Source organism: Pseudochaenichthys georgianus, chromosome 8 (genome assembly GCF_902827115.2).
Source record: "Pseudochaenichthys georgianus chromosome 8, fPseGeo1.2, whole genome shotgun sequence".
Classification (NCBI taxonomy): Eukaryota; Metazoa; Chordata; class Actinopteri; order Perciformes; family Channichthyidae; genus Pseudochaenichthys; species Pseudochaenichthys georgianus.
Genome location: NC_047510.2, coordinates 21,288,799 through 21,308,704, shown reverse-complemented (window position 1 = coordinate 21,308,704; position 19,906 = coordinate 21,288,799). Strand labels below are relative to the sequence as shown.

Below are 19,906 nucleotides of genomic sequence, written 5' to 3'. Positions count from 1 at the left end.
CTGCTATGTCTTGGTTATTTACACATCAATGGGTTATGTATCTATTTTCACATGACTCCTGCATTCATCATTTATCGAAACAAATTAAGATGTATTTCTGGACATGTACATACAACTCACATATAGTTTCAAATTACAGAAAAAAGCTACTTCATAATTTTAGTTTGAATGGACACATTGTGCTGAGAAAACAGGAATTCACATTTATTCTAGGCAGGCAAGTCCTACAGCAGGAAACAGGAAAAAAAACGGTATAATGAATTTAGTGACATTTCGTATTTATTTCGTTTATCCAAATCAGTATCTACATACGGGGCAGGGACAGTAGTGACAGTAGGCTACCAGGAACTGATTTCCGACATCTTAACAGCAATCTGCTGCCGCTTAGTGGAGAAGACCAAATGTGACATTCACAGACATTCCTTCACGAGCCTGTTCACAATGAGAAGCTATTTATCTGGATGAAGACATTAATATTCACGGTTAGGGGTGGATATATTCGTTACATTACAAATCTGTGTACCGTGATTAAATAGGATATTGATATATTGATATATGGTATTTTACGACAATGAAATATGTGGTTAAACCATGTAGCAATAGGGGAATTGACACACACAAGGGAAACGATTTCTTTCCTGGTGGGATTTTAATGTATTCGAGAGGCAGCTTCAGTGATTCGAGACCAACGTAACTGCAACATACAATCGAGGGATGTTTAACCGCCCTTTGTTGTTACATTATATTATCATTTGTAATATCTATCGCGCCGATAGCATCAATGGTAAACAGCGGTGACTGGAAGTCACGTGTGGTTTTCTCCCTACATCTCTGCGTCAGTTTACGCGTTGATTGGCTGAGCCTTTCAGCTACGGTGTGACCTATTCTCCCATTGGCCTTTCATCCCTGTCAATCACTGTTGTTGACGCCCTCTGATAATGCAGCATGGGCGAAAATACCAGACCAAAAAGCTACAGCCGAGGAAGCAGATCGCTCTACTGTTAACGATTTTGTACGACTGAACTGAAAGGTAAGTAAACCATCGCCCTTTAGAAAACCGTAATATGGGTGATGATATTTTTCCATTATGACTAAGATTAACACGCTGTCTGGTTGTTGGGTATTGTTAGCCACCTGGACGCTGAGATGCTAACCCACATCGAGGGAGGCTCTCGCCACGTTAAGTTAGCTCGCTGGCTAATTTGCTGCTGCTATTCTAAAGCAAATAGGCAGAAGACGATAAAGCAGGCAGTTAGAAATTACCAATACTTAAACATAGAATCACATAGTTATATATCGAAGTAACGACGACGGGTTGTCTTAACTTAAGACTATTTAGGTCGGAATTACCATTAGCTGTGGTCGATGTTAGCAACTTAGCATTTAGGCTATGATGAGTTGACTTCAGCTGGAGTACTGAGGCTGCCCGGTTAGTGGAGGCAATAACGATAATGACGAACCAGAAGAACTGAAAAGTCAGACAGTTAGGTAGCTAATCACCCCATTCAAAGTGAATGGGGAAGCTTTCAACGCACGCCGCTGTGTGGACGGGCCGTAAGGAAGCGAAGGGATTTAAGAAGTGACAGCAGTAGCTGTGCTGCCTTCAGGTGCTCGATAAAAAAATAAAAAAATCCTTCGTTCGCATTACATCCACGAGTGGGTTAGTGTGATTTGAGGTGCTTAGTGGTTACTATAAATAGTTTCATTTAAACATGAACATGTCCAGCAGCTTTATTCTTGTCAGCAACACTATTGGCATAATGAAATTACTGGACGAAAATACAATACAATAACCGTAATAGTACCGTCTGAATATGTGCAAATGGTGCATCTTAAAACGTGCACATGTGTACTTGAGTTATTTACATGTGCTTTTATCAGTCGTGACTCGTGAGTGACAGGAGCAATTGAAGTAATTACATATTAGTTATCCAGGTGAACTTCTCTATGACCTACTATGATATTATCAACATAATTGAACATGTTGACATCAGTATTAAGTCCATTTTAAATTTGCGGTTTGTTTTCATGTGGCAACAATTTTGAAACACATTTTTCTACTATTTGAGAAGTTTGAACCAGCATTCTCGTCGTTGAGTTGATAATCTAATAAAGTATTTGACTAAACATTTTAACTTTAATTACAGTTTTTCAAATGCCGCTGTAACTAAATAGATGTTTGCCATATTATCGCACGGTTCAGAGATTGCAATTGATTTGAGCTCTATAAAAGTTTCCCTAAAATAAACATTTCGAAACAATTCAGTCAGACGTGTTGGTCACGTCAATGCCACTTTGTTGATTTAAATTGTTCTAATCTTTTGTATGTGTTGATCCTAATATAATGCACTAGTGTGTGTGCTTTCAGAAACCTAGACATTTTTTTTGTTTTGTTATTTGCCCTGTGATTGCATTACTAATGTATTTCATCCGATTACAAAATATTGAGAACTCCAATGATGTCTCTAAGCATGTCAGTATGAGAAGTGCTTCTTAAATATAAGACAAGCAGGTATATTTTTTTATATAACCAGTATATAAGTCATTAGAGGCCACTTTTTCCATTGTCATATTAAGGAATTGCATCTTAAATACACTGCAGTTGCTTGAAATAGTGTAAGTAGAGAGTATTGAATGAAGAACCCTTGTCAGTATTGTTGGTACATATGGGGCTTTGGCATCATTATTGGTGGCAGTATTCACATGTGGATTAAGTGGTCAGTCCAGGCACCAGGTTGCCACTAGACAGTGCCGAACTAACTGACCAATTTAATGTTGCAGTGTGATGAAACAAAAACATATTATGCCACCTTAAACCTGTGTTGTGGTCAGTGTATCTACACTGCCGCCTGGTCTCGCAGTTGCATCGCTGCAGGTAGTCGAGTCCCTGTGGGTATTGCCGCTTTTTAGTTGTATCAGTATCACCCGCACGTGAAGGTCAGTGTGCCCTTGTGCATACAATGCATGTTCAGCCCTCCTTCCCTCTTTATGACGTCAATGCCCACTGATGAGCACGATAATCGTGATGCTCCATGCCTTTGGTGTTGGTGTCGAACTGTAACATGATGTAATGCTTTCCCTTCTGAAGGAGGATTTGTTGTGTTTGGAGAAGGAGGATTTGTTGTGTTTGGAGCAGGAGGATACTGAATGGCCCTCGGTCAGCACTAAACATATTTTGCCAGCCTGCTGCCTTTTTAACACTCCAGTAGTCAATCACTGAGCTGTCTCTTGCAGACAGTATTCTTTATTACCCCTGAAATATAATGCAAATGTTCTTTATCATACGATTGATAGTCTCCATGATTTGCAGATTTACTGAAGAAAACAATTGGTGGAAGATAACAATAAAGCATTGACGCAGGCTTGATACATGGCAGATAACAGCAACTGTATACACCTCATGTGCTCTCATGCTTGTGCTCTCATGCTTGTCCTCTCCCTTCCCATACACTCTCCGCCACCCTCCGTACCGACGTCTGCTGTGTTGCATAACTGTGGGGACAGCTGCCAAGTCCCAGCTGGCTTCTCAGATGCATTCAGTCCTTATATTTGTTGTGGAGCTACGTCAGGATATGTGGCCTGGAGAGTGTGTTATTGGGCCCCTATGTGATTATCTGAGAGATAAGTTCAACATTTATTTGCTCAGCTGAAGGTTTACTTACGTCCTGTTCAGCTCAAAGGGCCATTAACACTCCCATAATGACAGTTTAAAATCCCAACACATTGACAATGTAAAAGACAATCGAAGTGCTTTGATGTAGATCCAATAAGACGTTTGATTGATCCCTATAGGAGTGTTATTCATATTGTGTAGTTTTATGTGGGCCTATTGAAGTGATTTTGTGAACAATTTATGACATCCAACTTTCTCTGCAGTGATGTTCCAACAATGCCAATAGTGGATAAACTCAAAGAGGCGTTAAAGCCTGGTCGAAAGGAGACGGGGGATGAGGGGGACCTCAACAAACTGTTGGCCTCTTCTGCCAAGAAGGTCCTCTTGCAGAAGATCGAGTTTGAGCCTGCCAGCAAGGGTTTCTCATATCAACTGGACAGCCTGAAGAACAAGTATGTTATCCTCAATCCCCGGAACGAGGGCGCTACGGGCCAGAAGGCCTCAGAGCCGGCCTCGATAAAGAGGCAAGGTAAGCTATCCAATTGAACTCTAACATTTAGATAGTTTGACATTTTTGCGTATTCACTTTTTGGCTATAAAAGTGAACACAAAAGAAAATGACACAGCATTGACTGCACTTCTTCTTCAGTCTCAGAGAACTCAGGTGGGGGCCAGAGCGATGGGATCTCTGCCCCACAGAAGATGCTCTTTCCAGGGAGTAAGCTCACCCTTAAATGGGAGCGTGTGTACAGGGTGGGAGCCGGTCTCCACAACCTGGGAAACACCTGCTTCCTCAACTCCACAGTGCAGTGTCTCACCTACACCCCGCCACTTGCCAACTACTTACTCTCAAAGGAGCACAGCCGTGCCTGTGAGTATTTGAGTCATTCTCTTTAATTCTGCCAAACTCCCAGCTTTCTTACCATTATATTTAAGCCCACAAGTTTAATTCTTGCGGTGAAACATTCAGCGGACTATGAATTACTGACTTCAGACTTAATGTTTTGCTATTACAGGTGACTAGGGCATTAAAGAGCCTGTGACACGGGTTTCCCCCATCATCCAAACCCATCAATTTTAGTAAATATTGTCCCCTTGAAACCGTTACTGAACTGATTTTGGATATTTGTACTTTGATAACCATTAATCTCTCCTTCAATGTTGACCATATTCTGGATCTTCTTGGAGATTCTTCAAATCCCGCCAAATTATGTGTGACGTCATTGCGGACCAAGAGCTCCAGCTGCACCGTTCCGGATCCCAGCATCTGCATGCAAACGCACGATGGCGCACACAGCAGCAAGCTCAGACAGCGATCACAGTGTCACTTTGAACGTGTCTGAGAGCTCATATGAGGCTGAAGGATCGGTTTATGTTTTATCTGTTAGAAGTTTAGGAATGAGGTGCGTCACTATGGCCGATCATATGGTCATGTAGCCAGTGGTGGACTGGGACTAAAAATCAGCCGGGACTCTCGACCGGCCCACTTCGGTGCCGCTAGTAAATTGTCAACGGGGGGAGTGGGGGATGTGCTAGTGACTTATCCGACCGGCCCACTTCGGTACCAGTCCGCCACTGCACCCAGCCCAGCCCACGTAAACTGTCAACGGGGGGAGCCTCGCTGCGGGGAAATGGTGGACCTAGTGTCCCGATCGGAGTGGGAATAATAATAATAATAATAATAATCCGTGCATTTTATCCATTAATTTCCCCAACATTGTGGTAAAAAAAAACACACGTTTAATCCATGTTGGTGTACTACAACTACAAAAAGCATCGGTTTGTTTTCTCATCAGGAAATGCAGACCGGCTCAAACGATTTTTAATCATCATCCTCACGATCATTTAATGTATCATATGTTCACATGAAAGCACTAATAAATGTAGTTTAATCCACTTGAGTTTACAACTACAAAAATAATCGATTTGTTTTTATATCACATCCGACGGGAGGAAATTCAGCAGCTCCGATTTTAATCCTAATTTAATCATCTTCACCACGATCATTTATGTTTATGTTCGTCGAATTGACATGAAAGCACTGACAAATATGAATATACTGTAGTCAACTTCATTAAAACGTTATTAACGTGCCTAAACTCAGTAATTCACAATTTCTACGCATGACAACACACTTTGTCCGTGTTTGGCGCTCTCGCCGCACAGTGAAGCGTTCCCGCATTGACGTCACTTCCGGCTTCCCCCAAAACTTCAAAATGAGTCGAAGGAATTTCCCCGCGATGTTCGAAATTATTGATATTTATCGGAACGGTATCGCACCTTCTTTTTTAAGCTGACTGTTCGAGACGACTAGTAGCCCAATATTTCATTGCACAACAGTTGTTTGGAGGCTGTCACAGGCTCTTTAACATACCAAATAAAGCTTGTAAAACTTGACAATTGAATGAGCCCATATGTTATGCGGGTCAACCACCTTGATAAAGACCTCACATAACACATTCCTGTACTTTTGTGAGTGACTCTGATTTTCATTGTTGCTATCTTTGTTTTAGGTCACCAGCCAGGCTTTTGTATGATCTGTATAATGCAGAACCATATCATTCAAGCCTTTGCCAACACAGGCAATGCCATCAAGCCTGTCTCCTTCATCAGAGACCTGAAAAGTAAGTAAACCCCCAGCTTCCTTCAACACCCTGTGATTGTTTCTGAGCTCGCTAGGATCAATGTAGGTCAGGAGTGACACCTGAATTCCTGTTTAAAACTGCCCGAGGTGACGCAACACTGGCCACAGCGTCCCATGTGACAGCCAGTCACTGCAGTGCAGAGCGGTGAGAGTGCCGGCTGTGAATGAACACCATGTAGAGAAGAGATGAGGTGTGAGTTGCACCTTGACATGGTGAGGTGCTGTGCTGCTGTCTCACAAAAGCCTGCCTCCCTCCCTACCTGCCTGCTACTTCCTTATGTGCTGCTGCAATTATTTCTCCACCTCCTGCGCCTCTTTTTCCACCTCTCCCTCCCCCGTCACCCCCTCCCTCCCCAATGCCCTCTCTGTCTCCTTGTGACTGCAGGCTGAGAGGAGCAGCTTTAGTACAAAAATGTGCAGTCCACCATTTTCACTCCTTTTTTAAACCGAACTCTGAGATGTACTCTGTGTTTTCATGGTCTCCCTTTCACATGCATCTAGCTGGTGGCCATCCCTTTACAGCTAGAACAATGTAAATGCATACAGGGAAATTTCCACATCTGTGCCCCCTGCTCTGCACGACCCCCACCCCCCCCCAACAAAAAATACAAATACAGTGCAATGTCATCATGCTAAAATCAAAAGAGCTTACTGATACTGAGAGCACCCTAGAATCTCACGGTTACTGCCTCTCAAACTGAATCAAACCATAACCAGCTAATCATATGCCCATATATTCTAGATGTTGTTTCCCCCCCTCTATGAGCACCACCCTGAACGGGTCATTAGAGCATGGTGTCTTATTCCTCTTTCCTACTCAGGGGTGACTCAATGCCATAAATGCACAGCGATGCTATGCCAGGAATGTGGTGATGACCACATCATTCTTAAGGCCCTTTTCCATTAGGGAATAACAGTACATTATCTCTAATGTTAGGCTTTTAGATGAGATGTCAGTCTGCTGAGGTCGTAAGCTGCTTATGAGGTCACGGTCATTTTAAAAAAACGGTTATAGAAATAATGGCCGTCTAGTGGCCATCATTTAAAAAGCAACACCAGCTTGTTTGCGCCTTTTGCATCCTTTTAATACTGACAGGAAGTTATGAATTACAGCTCATCATTTATTAAGCCCCTTTGTTGTTTTGCAGAAACTTATTTTTAGACTATGTTGACTGACAGATTGTTGATGTTTCCTCTAGCTGCTCTGCTGTCCTTTTGGTGTCATCATGTCTGTGAATTGTATGAAAAATGTAGGCCATACATATGTAAGATGTATGCAATGAACTCTTATGTGCACTCGGCTAAAGCAACGGTTAATCCGCCTAAAGCAGTGGTGATTACTTGCCCGTTGAAGATATTGCAACATCTTCTCTAAATTCTCCCTTTTCAGGAAGTGATGTGGCTAAAACTTGATTAATTGTCCTCATTTTGTTAATGCATTCAGGGTTGGAAAACTTTAATTAGCACAAAGCTTACATTTTCTTTTGTCTCCCACAGAAATTGCCAGACATTTTCGCTTTGGAAGCCAAGAGGATGCTCACGAATTTTTGCGGTACACCATTGACGCAATGCAGAAAGCCTGTCTCAATGGCTATCCCAAGTAAGGCTTTACAATTATTTCTTTAAAGTGTTACAAGTGTATGTTTTACTGGGCCTCTTTGTGAAGCTAGACCCGGTAGCAAAGCTCACTGTCGAGTGTCTGCTACCTTCGGTAAACAGCAGCAATGTGATGAAAGTAGTTCTGACCAGTTTCTCTTCCTGTCTTTAGGCTCGACAGGCAGACCCAGGCCACAACCCTGGTCCACCAGATCTTTGGAGGTTACCTCAGATCAAGAGGTATTGGCTTTTTTTTTTTTCAAAGAAAGAAAGGCAAAAAATATCGCCTATAGAGCTGTTTACTCATTATTAATTTGACGTTTGATTCTTCTGTTTTTTGTATTGATTCTTTACCCAGCTGACTAAAGACATGTCAACTAAATCTATAATGCTAAAACCGCTTGATGTAATTCAATACTCTTTATGCTGAGTTAACACATGCTGATCCAAAGTCAAAGGCAGACTGTGGTTTGTACGAAAAACTTAAAGATGATTTTTTAACAATATTAACGCACCCATATTTCTAAACCAAACAATTGGTGGTAATAAAAGTTAAGATACATTTTTTTTTTTACCTACTGACGGAGCAAAATAAGATTACAAGTATTCTTACTTTTTTTTTAAAGAAATCACATCAGCAAAATATTAAATAGACTGTCTTAATGTGTAGTTACACTTTCAAAGAATGCTGTTTGCATAAGGACTAGTATATTTCCTTTCATAGTTTGCATTTGAAATGTTAAAGTATAAGTTAAGCCGCATGTCTCTCAACTCTCCAATTTTCAGATATTCAATATTTTGTATCAAATTCCCTCCCAATAATTAGGGATTTTCAGTTTATACATTAGTTTGTAAAATATGGAAATGTATCAGCAATTAGGCAGCAACATGTTAAATTGTACGATATACAGTACTTGAAATTTAAATATTAGTGAAATATTAATAGTATTAACATTGATTTCTTCTGAATCGACCATAATAGTCACCTTTGTTTTTTAATTGTCTTTCAGTGAAATGCTCTATTTGTAAAAGTGTGTCCGACACGTATGACCCTTACCTGGACATCGCTGTAGAGATTCGGGTATGGTAAACAAGATATTATTATTTAACCTTTTATTTCCACGGAAATATTATTTCTTAATTGTATAAACTTCACTCTTTAACACTGTGTATCTCTGTGGGTTATTTTTTTCAGCAAGCAGCAAACATTGTTCGTGCCCTTGAACTGTTTGTTAAACCAGACGTACTATGTGGAGAGAATGCCTACATGTGTGCCAAGTAAGTGCCCTTTTGGATTCTGCAGAAGTTAGTAAAACGATATCATTTATCATATAACCTTTCGGAGTCATGACTTTCATTGTTTCTCTCCAGGTGCAAAAAGAAGGTTCCGGCGACCAAGCGCTTCACAATCCATCGACCATCTAACGTGCTGACCGTTTCTCTGAAGAGGTTTGCCAACTTCAGCGGCGGGAAAATAACAAAGGTGCATTTTCACACTATTGGCTGTTTTCAAAATGGCTGTTTTTAATTTCTCAGTGATCTCATATTTCAGTTTTTGGTTTCCCCCCCAGGATGTTGGGTACCCAGAGTTCCTGAACATCCGCCCCTACATGTCTCAGAGCTCAGGCGACCCTGTGATGTACGGCCTCTACGCGGTGCTGGTGCACTCCGGCTACAGTTGTCACGCTGGCCACTACTACTGCTATGTTAAGGTAAGCTGGGCAGAGGCACAATCTTTAAACTAAATAAATAAAAGATAGTCCAGATCTGAGGATGATTTACAATAACGAAATGAGCACAATAAAGGCAAACTGTCTTAAAAGAGTCTTTTTAAGTATCAAATTAAACATCTTAACCATCAAATTACTAAAAATGTTCTAACATCATACCGGAAGGAATGATGCAAAAACATATAGGATAAAGCATAGAAGTAGTAAGTAGCTACATTTAATTTCTAAGAATTAAAAACGCTTATTTTTTTTGTAACTGCTTTAAATTACACTTATCAGCAGTAACATTAACTTTTTACATAAGCATTTGTTTCCAATATTGTATGACTTAAGTTGCATAACTTTGTACCTAAACTTTTTTTTTATTATTCTAGCTCAAAAGAATCTTCTATCATGGTATATGTTGTTTTATATCATATATGTTATACACAATTATCAATATACAACAAAAATATAATATATTTCTGGGTAATTCAATTGATAAACAGCTGATGTAAGCAATCTTCTTTTGAATAATCCCACAAGTTACCTGGAAAATCCCTAAATCGCAGTATACATGTCCAGCATAGCCACAAAACAGCCTTTCCTTTTATTGTACATCAATGGCCTAATACAGCCAGAAAAATTACAAAGAAAACAACCTCGCTATAAATTGTATTGGGAAATTTGACATGTTACAAATTCTCATTGTTTCATCGTATATATCGTGTCTATTGATTTGTATCTGTGTTGTGCATACAAATTCTACTCTGATCTCAAAGGAAACTAACTGATTTCACCGAGCCTGTGTTCTGCTTCCTGTGTTTCTCAACTTTTTTAATGGTTTGATTTATAAAGATTCAATTAAAACATTTCAAAGCCTGCTTTATTTTAAAGGAATACCTTTCTTATTTCCTCCTAGGCAAGCAACGGGCAATGGTACCAAATGAATGATTCAATGGCGCACTCTAGTAACATCAAGGTGGTGTTGAACCAACAGGCCTACGTGCTTTTCTACCTGAGGTAAGAGGATGTCGAGGGCTGCAAGAGATCAAACAAGCTGTTGTCTGGTTATTTCATTAAATAAACCGGAGTCTTTATTTGTACATTAAAGGATCCCTGAAACAAAGAAGAATGCAGATGGACAGAGTACCAAGCAGGGCATGTTGCATTCTGGGAAGAACAGTGTGTCGTCTGAGCAGATTAAGAGGGCCAATCTGAACGGGCCTCTCTCCTCCCCGCAGATTACTAAGGTAAGAGGCTAGATTACTAAGGTAAGAGGCTAGATTACTAAAGTAAGAGGCTAGATTACATCCAGCTCACTGTTGGACATATAATAATAATAATAATAAAGCTTTATTTATATAGCACATTTCATACAACACATGCAGCTCAAAGTGCTTTATAAAATGACACATCACAAGTTAAAAAAACAAAACAACAAGAAGTTCCCCTCAGATTATTTTCTAAGCACTTTAAAGGTAAATGCAGCAAAATAGAACATTTTATCAGGTTAATAGACACAAGGAGGTAAAATGTATGATAATACAAATAAATAATGGTTTCTCTCTGACAGATGCGACACAAGACAACTGAGTAGATGCAACAATATAAAACCACAGAAATACAAATAAAGAGATTAAAAACTATAAAATAAATAAAACAATATGAAGGTAGGTCAATAATAAAGACTAAAATAACTTTTAAAGTGGGGGGTTGCTAATAAAAAGCAAATCTAAAAGATGTGTCTTTAGCTGGTGTATGGAATTGTTATGGGCTGCTGCTGTTAAATACCACTTCTAAACACATTACACCCCTTTTCAGAAACTTGAGCCTGCACAACTGCGTAAGATCCAGTCCATGGACGGTGGTTTGGGCCTCCCCATTTCCAGGAATGGTGTGGGCTCTCAGCCAGTGCCCAGACTCTCCAACTGGGTGTCCAACGGCACATCAAAGCTGCCAGGTGGACCCACGTTTATCGACGAGCCATTCAAGAAGCTGAAGAAGCCGTCCCCCCAGAGCCAGGGGCCGTCCCGCAGCGGCACCCCCACCCCTTCCAACGGGGTCAGCAGGACGGAGGGAGACAAGAAGCAGGGCGGCGAAGGCAGAGGCATGTCAGCGTCTACCTCATTCAAGTCTTTGTCTGACTCCTCCTCTGCCGACACATCGGACTCCAAGGTAATATTTGCACAGGATAAGGAAAGAAAAGCACACATTTTAGTTCAAAGGCAGGATCGCCAAGGTTTTTATCACTTACTGACATCATTTAGATAGTGTTTCTAGGGTGGGGTAAGATGTTAATCAGTGGTATGTATACAAGCTATTTAAGTTTCCTGAGTAGTGATTAGTTGTGAAAAATGTCCATCACATTTCCATTAAACCACAGATTAAGTCTTAGGGTGCGTTCACACCTGCCTTGTATAGTCCGGTTGAATCGAACCCTGGTGCGTTTAGCCGCTTGGTGCGGTTCATTTGGGTCGGTGTGAACGCAGTCCGAGACCTCTGAAGTGAACTAAACAACCGGACTCTGGTCCGCTAAAATAGGTGGTCTCGGAGGGCTTGCTTGCGAACTCTGGAGCGGTGCATTGCTGGTGTGAACGCAGTCCGCACCAAAACATAGGAAGCGCAGTATTTACGTGTCACAAGAATGCGGATATCTTCAAAAATCTTTAGCGAAAGAGTCTTTCAAGACATCCGCGGTTGTTTAAGAGTAAAGCAGAATTAAGTGTTGAACAGTGTCGTGTAAAGTAAAAATTCTCCGTCAGCTACATAAAAGTTAGAACACCTGTCGTCGGTGAAACGCCCCTCCTCTGCAGGACGTCTCTCATGGATAAGCAGGAAAAGAACACCGACAGGCTGATCAGGAGCCCGACGTGAAGCGGAGGGATCTAGATCGGCATGAAGGTGTTCTTTTCCCCATAATGACCGCGCTGCTGCACATTATGCTGCTTATTACACGGCCACATTCTCAACAAAGTAACGACATGACTCACAATATTAATTGAAATGCTTTTGTGGATTTAGAAAATTATTTTATTGATTTAAAAAATAATTGTATTTAAATGTACATGCATCCGCTAAGAAAAATAGTCCGTTACTGTTTGAACTAACCTAGCAACGGCAGGAACTGCTTCGATAGCGTTTTTGAGGAGCTTTTTGATTACAGATTTGAAAAAATTGTTGCTTGCTTTAATAGTAGCACAATTCATTATGTCAAACCTTGGGAAGTATCTAGATATCCCTGCCCTAATGCCAAAGTAACTGGCAACTGAATATGTGTCGCCGTCTGACCTATGTCTGGACCGCTGCGTAAAAAGGAGGGTTTCTGCCCGTTACTTCTCCGCTGTTTTCTTGTCGCTCTTGTCTTGTCAGTTAGTTTCAGCCAAACTGTATACAGTTAAATCGAACGGACTTCTTTGTGCAGATGTGAGCGTCCTTAACAACGGTCAATAAATCCTTGACAGCGGTCTGTCTGTTCTGGATTAAAAACGTGTCACGTGTTTTGAATTGACCAATCAGAATCGAGTATTCAACAAAGCCATGTAATGTTTTTTAACGGACGTTTTTTGATTATCATGTCTGTTGATCTCCAGACTAACAGCAGCATGAGAATAACCTGCCGAAAGTGCCGATGCTCCATGGCGGAGGCTCCGCTAGAAATTGCCGGGATTTGCGTTTGTACCCCCTTAATGTCTGACCAATGGTTGAACAGCATTTCCGTGCACATGACTTGTGTTTAAAGTTTATAGTCCCTTTGAGTTTTTGCCAGTGTGAACGCAAACCGAACCTTCTGAAAAATGAAACAATGTAACAAACGGTGGTCTGGTGCGCACCAGAGAGCGGACTATTAGGTGTGAATGCACCCTTACATTTATTTGTTTTTTCCAAATAATTTGAAAATGTTGAACAACCCAAAGATATTCAGTATATGATAACATAAAACTAGGGCAGTTCTTTTTCTATATTCTTTTTTGTTTATTTACCTTTTCATTTTCTTTAAGCTTGAGTGCAAATGTTAAACTAATAGCAAAAATACATGTACGCACAACATCAAGTAGTGGCACAACATCATGTAGTGGCCTATAATGTAAAAGTCTTATCTCCTGAACACACAATGCATTAGTGTTGCACGGTGTACCGATACTTGAAAGGTACCACGTTAAAAACATTACGATTCTTCCGTTTCATTAGTATCGGTACTTTAAGAATGACGGGGAAAAGTACTCCGGTGAGAAAGAGCCGTGTGTGTTCAGCGCTCTGCTTCCACTCCCTGCACTGCAGCCGTGCCTGCAGTCCCTCCCCTCTCAAGCTCGCACTAAGTCCCTCCCCTCTTTAGTGCACGCGCTAGCTGCCAGAGCATGTGAGAAAACGGGGAGCAAGTGGCTGCAAGTGGGAGTGCAACTGCCGCTGCTCTTGTTGACAAAAAAAGACGCCAGAAGCGAAATTTGGAAGTATTTGAGCTATATCTCTGACAGTGAGGGCAAGCCTACGGACACCACGAGGCCTGTCTGTGAGAAATGTTTTAGATCCCTGCAAACCAAGGGAGCCAACACATCAAACTTGGCTAAGCACCTCGCCGACCGGCATCCAGAGCTGTTTAAAGAATTTAAAGACAGACAGGTTAGCGAATGTGATAACATAATTACATCACGCTCAAGCCCATGCCCTCAAATCTAAGTCAAACGGGTGTAATTTATTTTGTGACAAACGAACGTTTTCGTAGTTTGACGAGGCAATTAATGGCAATGATAACTGTCTAATATGGCTATCTTTTTAGCTAGCTTACCAATGTGGCTAACATCTGCAATGTACATTTTGTCAATAATTATTCATATTACTGTTAACTATCAAAGAAATCACATAAACTCAAGTATAAAGAAGCGACCATGTTGTAAGAAAACACTTAACACAGATAAACTACAATTGTATTGATCATGAAAATAATAAAAGAAAAGTATCGAAACCAAAATGTTGGTATCGTGACAACACTACAATGCATACTGCTAAACTGAATTTGGATGAATAAAAATGTGTAAAATGGCTCGGACACAACAACATATTCTTAATAATTCAAAGGGATGTATAGAATCCATTTAAGACCAGGTGTAGCTGCACAAAAGCATAACCACAGCCTATGGTTGCCTTTGTCCCGGGCAGGACTCGGTGGGGACCAGAAGTGCGCCTGTCGGAGAGACCCCCTCCACCCCCCGGAAAGGCTCCCTAAGCCTGGCCTCTCCAGCCAAGAGCGTGGAGCGCTCTCAGAGCACAGAGGAGCAGAAGACCGCTAAAATAAAACCCCCGGCCCTCAACAACATCACGTCTGAAGCCACCATGTCACCTCCACCTGCCAAGAAACTGGCCCTGTCAGCCAAGAAGGTGAACTTCATTCCCATCCACAGCCACAGCATCACTTCCTGTCTTAGTGAATGTTCATTATACCTTGGTTTCCTGTTGCCTGAATCAACACTGCTATCCATAATTTGACTATTGATTTCATGAAGTAGTTTTGTAGAGGCAAGTAAACTGTCCCCTTGTAGTTTATTTAATGCTGTACGTGACGTGTTTCTTCTCCAGTTTGCCTGTCTAATCAACCACGTGATAGCTCGTGTTTAGAGTTTGTCTTCTTTTCCTTCAGTTTGTTCTTTTTTTCTAACCATTTCTAATTCTTCTCTGCCATACCCTTTCCTCTTTGTTTTCCTCCCTCCATCTTTTCCTTCCTGCCATCCCTTTAATCTCCCTCTTCCTTATTTTGATTCTCTTCCTTATTTTTGTCACATTCATGGCTATTTTTTTTTAGACCACCAAGTTTTTATTTATGTCGATAACTGCAGGCTCGCAGCCGGAGACCGAGCAGCATTGATGCTCTGCCCCCTTTGCCACGCCAGCTGTCCAGTGACCCCACGCATCAAAATCAACTTAACCCCCTCACCTTTGCCTCACCTACCCACACTCACAGGTATGAACTCTGAACCCCGCATCTTATAGGAAATGCGCAAGAAATGTGTCCATCTTACTGAAAATTAGCAGATGAAATCCTGACGTTTTCAAATGTTTCCTTCACAGAGCTGTACCATTCCATTCACCTAAAGTCCAGTCTTCACCTTTGGCCCACTCAAGTGGATCCTTCAAACAGCAGAGCCCTCAGAAACAGTCCCCTCTCTCCACTCCACAAAAACCAAACGCCAGCCTTTCTCCTAAAACCAACGGGCTTCACAATGCCGGCCCAAAGAGCCCCAAGTCTTTCAACAACCTCAGCTCCTTGGTCCAAGAACCAGACCTCAACAGCGCTCAAAAAGTCAACCAGAAGAAGAAGAGGAAAAAGAAGCGCAGGCATTCTGAGGTGGAGGGTGACACAGAGCCAGCAGCTGAAGTGATACAGGCCGACCCCGTGGAGTCAGCCAGCGAGAAGAAGCGCAAGAATAAAAAGAAGAAGCGAAAGAAGGCTCATGAAGATGGAGAGGAAGCGAAGGAGAGGGAGTGTGTCCTGTCTCACCTGGACACACCCAACCAAGAAGAGGACTGGTGCCAGGGTGGTATGTGGAGTCTTACATCCCATCCAGATACAGAGCAGTCCAAACAAAAACCTCAGTTAGCTACCAAAACCCCAACGCTTTGCGAGTCAAATCCGGAAGACCAGGGAAAAGACTCTGTGAAGTTGAAAAAGAAGAAGAAGAAAAAGAAGCTGCAGGTGGAGGAGGCTCTGGAGGATACATCTTCAGCATGCTCCGCACCAGAGAGGTGGGGTTACATTTAGGATTGGTTTAGTTATGCATTTTTTTTTATGTCTCCAAATATATTTTATAATTTCAAGCTTATAATTTTGAAAGGAGAAGCTGAAAACTGTTTCTATAACAACCAGACATTTGTAGTAACTCCCACAATGCAACCAGAGAGCAATACACTTATTTAACTTGTTTTTTCCCCAACAGAACTTCGGAGATGAAGGTCACAGTCACACAGAATAATACTGCAGATTTGATAATGTTGAAAAAGAAATTAAAGAAGAGGAAGAAGAAGCTAAAAGAAGAGGTGAGCCTGTGGGAGGAGAGTAGGCGCTGCTCGAATGGACACAACGACGAGCCTGAACAAGTGGAACCTCCTTCCAACGAGAACACCAAGGAGAACGGAGAAATTAGTCAAAACAACACAGGTATGCGAGCATGCACTTACATAATGTTTCCATGCCAACACAGAATGTTCTATAGCCCTCTGTATTGATTACAGCCATTTGCAGAAAATCGCTGCACCACAACTGCCTCATTTATGTGACCAATCATTTCTCTGAGAGCATTACTCAGGACATTTCAAGATAAATTCTTTGGTTTTGGATTGTTTTTCTAAATTCCAGCCAGAGTGGTGGTGTGGGACAGCCAAGTGAAGGACGGCTACAAACGCAGCAAGGCGCCAGCGGCTGATGGAGGTGAAGTAGGAGACACCCCGACCCCTGCGGCCCCTGCTGCTCCTGGAGCCTGGGACGGCAAAAAGACAAGTGGTGTGGTGGAGGAGCTGCTGAAGAACTCTACAGACAAGGCCTATGGAGCCAACGGTAAAACACAGGACGTTAATCTGATCATCTGTATGAAAGAAACTTTGATAATTATTTGCAAAGAATTGTATATGAATGTTATGTTTTGTTTGTCTTCTCTAGTCCTTAGTTGGGATGGAGATGTCTCTGCTATTAGTAGAGATGCTGCCGACGATGTCCGCCAAGCCCAGTGTGACACTGTGATCGATGAGTGGGATGAAGACTTTGATAGGGGAAAGGTGAGCAAAAAAAACAATACTCCTAATTTTAAATCAGTTTTTCTTTCATTCGTACACCCATTTTTGCTGTATCTTGGCTTCATCTTCTCCTGTTTTTTTTTTGTCTGAATGAACAGGTGAAGAAAATCAAAAACTATAAAAGAGAGAAGTGGAGAGGTGGCAGCAGCATCTTCCAACAGATCCAGGAAAGGCGGAGCAAGTGGTCTGTCACACCCGGTGGGAAGAGAGCTTTTGGAGTCCGTCGCTGAGAGTCCAGATTGCTGTTGAGGCTCATGCTGACTGGACATTGAGACAACACTGAATACCAAACTTCTGTACCTTTACTCACTCTTTTATTTTTATTATTATTTTTGTATCGCTCTTTCCTGTGTTGAGACCCAAATTACACGAAAGAACCACAGACTACTTGGACAGTCTTGATCTCAATTTTAAACAAACCTGAAATATTGGCTTCAGTGTTGACCAATCTTATCCCCTTTTTAATCAAAAATACTGAATCAAGCTTTTCTACGTATGCAATATGTAACCGAAACCTCTACACCTCCATATCAAATTAATATGAAAAATAATTTGTTGGCCTCCTTTGAGCCTATTGTTTTTGCCCTAACAATATTCAGCTTCTATAAATTAAATAGTTGCTATGTGTAGTATGAAATCGTATATCTGCCACACTTCGGCTGTCTTGTATTGGAAACTGAACACAATCTCAGAGCCAAGTTTTGCAGACATAAGAGCTCCGTTTGTAGGACATTTTAAAAACTCCTAAAATTCTTCTATTCTAAATTACAAATATCAAGAATATATTATTATAGATTTCTGTATGATTTACCTATTTTATACCTTTGTTCGCCGACATTTTATTTTGCTGCAGTGTCAGTGCCACGTGGCTTGTTTTTAAGGACCAAATTTTGCCTGCATATTGTTGGTCAAATTAAGCTTTAAAATTGCCACTATTTTCTTAGTATGCATGTTAAAGATATACAAAGGTACATTTTGTTTTTAGTTGTTAGTTTTTGTTTGTAATTTCTTTTTTTCTCCTTTATAAATCCTGTTTATTTCAGATTTAAATGTAGATACATTTAAGGCCACAAAAGAATGCTCTGTCAATTTCTATTAACAGTTAAACTGTTAGTGGTTGTGTTCATGAACCACTTGTTGGATGATTAGCCTCTGTTTACCTTGACCTTATTGGTTATTGACAAGTCATAATGTGTTATGCAGGATGTCGGTTGGGGTTGTTGGGAGGAACCGTCATCAGTCCAGCGTTCAGGAGCTCTGGAGATTTGACTTTTCACAAACTGTTCTTCACCAATGTTCTGAAATAAAGGGGTTGCATTTTATACTTGAGGCACGTTGTTAGACTGGGATTGCCACATGCTAATAATTTATTTCCCCCTTGTATCTTATATCTCTATGCAATTTTCTGATGCTCATGCTGGTCACCTAGAAACTGGGCTAGGACTCAGGAAACCAGACAACCCGTATCCCATTTTCATCTCGGATCAGACTCCCCTGTTTCATATTAGACTAGTTCCTATCCAGGACCACCATTTTGCTTATTGTACATCCTATAGAAATTGTTTTTTACAAAATATTTCAGGTGTGGAAACCATGGGATCATCTTGCACCAATCCTGGCACAGCTGCGTAGAGAAACTAGCGTTGTAAAAAATGCTTTGCCAGCGTAGAAGCGTGTACAGTCCATCTTGTGCTACCTGTTTCCCGCCAGGTCTTTACAGCTAAAGATTTGGATGGGCAAATCTTTAGCTGTAAATATTTGCCCATCCATTTCTTCTCATTCTAGAGATGTTGCCTTGAATTGGCTATCAAAAAAGTATAGGATTTAATGTTATAAATATATAATTTTAAAGAAGAAAAGACAGATCTTTTATGTGCTACTAATACTCAGATCAGTGGGTGGACGTTAACTTGAGCAATTATCTGCAAATGTTTTTCCTCGCGTGTGAGGGAGCGGTCTTCGTGCAAGACTTTCCTTATGTCACTGGTGTGTACAGTACAAGAGACTACAGCAGTCTAATTTCCATAGGACATGTTTGTCTGCTGTGAAATCGGCAAAGCGTGTGACTCTCAAACTAACACAGGAACATTTACCAGTGTGGATGGACGGTCCACATGTTTGCATTGATGGTTCTATATTTTGCACCACTTTTTCTGACCATGGAGGAGACCTTTCATAATGAAAGTGTCTCTTTCCACATTATAGTTGCAGTTAAAGGTGCAATAAAGTTGTGACTTTTGTGAGTTGGTGTGGATTTTGTCTTGTAATTTGACATTCAGTGAAAGTAGCAGTCAGCACTGTAAAAGAGGGTATTCGATATTGTATTGCAAAGATGTATCAGAATCCTTTGAGGGGACAGCTAAGTTACATGTTACTATTACTTTTTTTAAATGTGGGAAATCCAATATAAACGTACAAACAAGTTTGTGTGGGGCCAATTGAGCTGGCAGTACTTTGAATGATTAGAACTACTAATACTGCAATTATAGTTACATTTCTTGACCACAGCAACCAGCTTTTATCTGTAAAAAATCAATCTTTAACCCAGTGTTCACTTCCTGA

The 19,906-nt window shown here is 41.1% G+C and overlaps 1 protein-coding gene across 2 annotated transcripts; it reads left to right on the top strand.

The window, feature by feature from the left end:
* Positions 1 to 854: 854 nt before the first annotated feature.
* On the top strand, positions 855 to 19,587 carry usp36 (ubiquitin specific peptidase 36). Of its 2 annotated transcripts, XM_034089057.2 has the most exons (20): positions 855 to 1,030; positions 3,877 to 4,142; positions 4,263 to 4,484; positions 6,127 to 6,237; positions 7,755 to 7,857; positions 8,026 to 8,093; positions 8,864 to 8,934; positions 9,049 to 9,131; positions 9,225 to 9,336; positions 9,425 to 9,565; positions 10,485 to 10,585; positions 10,677 to 10,815; positions 11,387 to 11,740; positions 14,720 to 14,938; positions 15,394 to 15,518; positions 15,626 to 16,300; positions 16,492 to 16,712; positions 16,911 to 17,108; positions 17,211 to 17,326; positions 17,443 to 19,587. In XM_034089057.2, exons 2-20 carry the CDS (start codon positions 3,890 to 3,892, stop codon positions 17,572 to 17,574), a joined length of 3,444 nt encoding a protein of 1,147 aa, XP_033944948.1. In that variant the 5' UTR covers positions 855 to 1,030; positions 3,877 to 3,889; the 3' UTR covers positions 17,575 to 19,587. The 2 variants fall into 2 exon arrangements, with proteins under 2 accessions (XP_033944948.1, XP_033944949.1); XM_034089058.2 differs by lacking the exons at positions 855 to 1,030; positions 3,877 to 4,142; positions 4,263 to 4,484; positions 6,127 to 6,237 and adding an exon at positions 6,263 to 6,470.
* Positions 19,588 to 19,906: the final 319 nt, after the last annotated feature.

Coding starts and splice junctions, on each gene's coding strand:
- usp36 (XM_034089057.2), top strand. CDS start 3,890: ATGCCAATAGTGGATAAACTCAAAGAGGCGTTAAAGCCTGGTCGAAAG. Junction 4,143..4,262: donor GGCCTCGATAAAGAGGCAAG/GTAAGCTATCCA, acceptor CTTCTTCTTCAG/TCTCAGAGAACTCAGGTGGG. Junction 4,485..6,126: donor AAAGGAGCACAGCCGTGCCT/GTGAGTATTTGA, acceptor TCTTTGTTTTAG/GTCACCAGCCAGGCTTTTGT.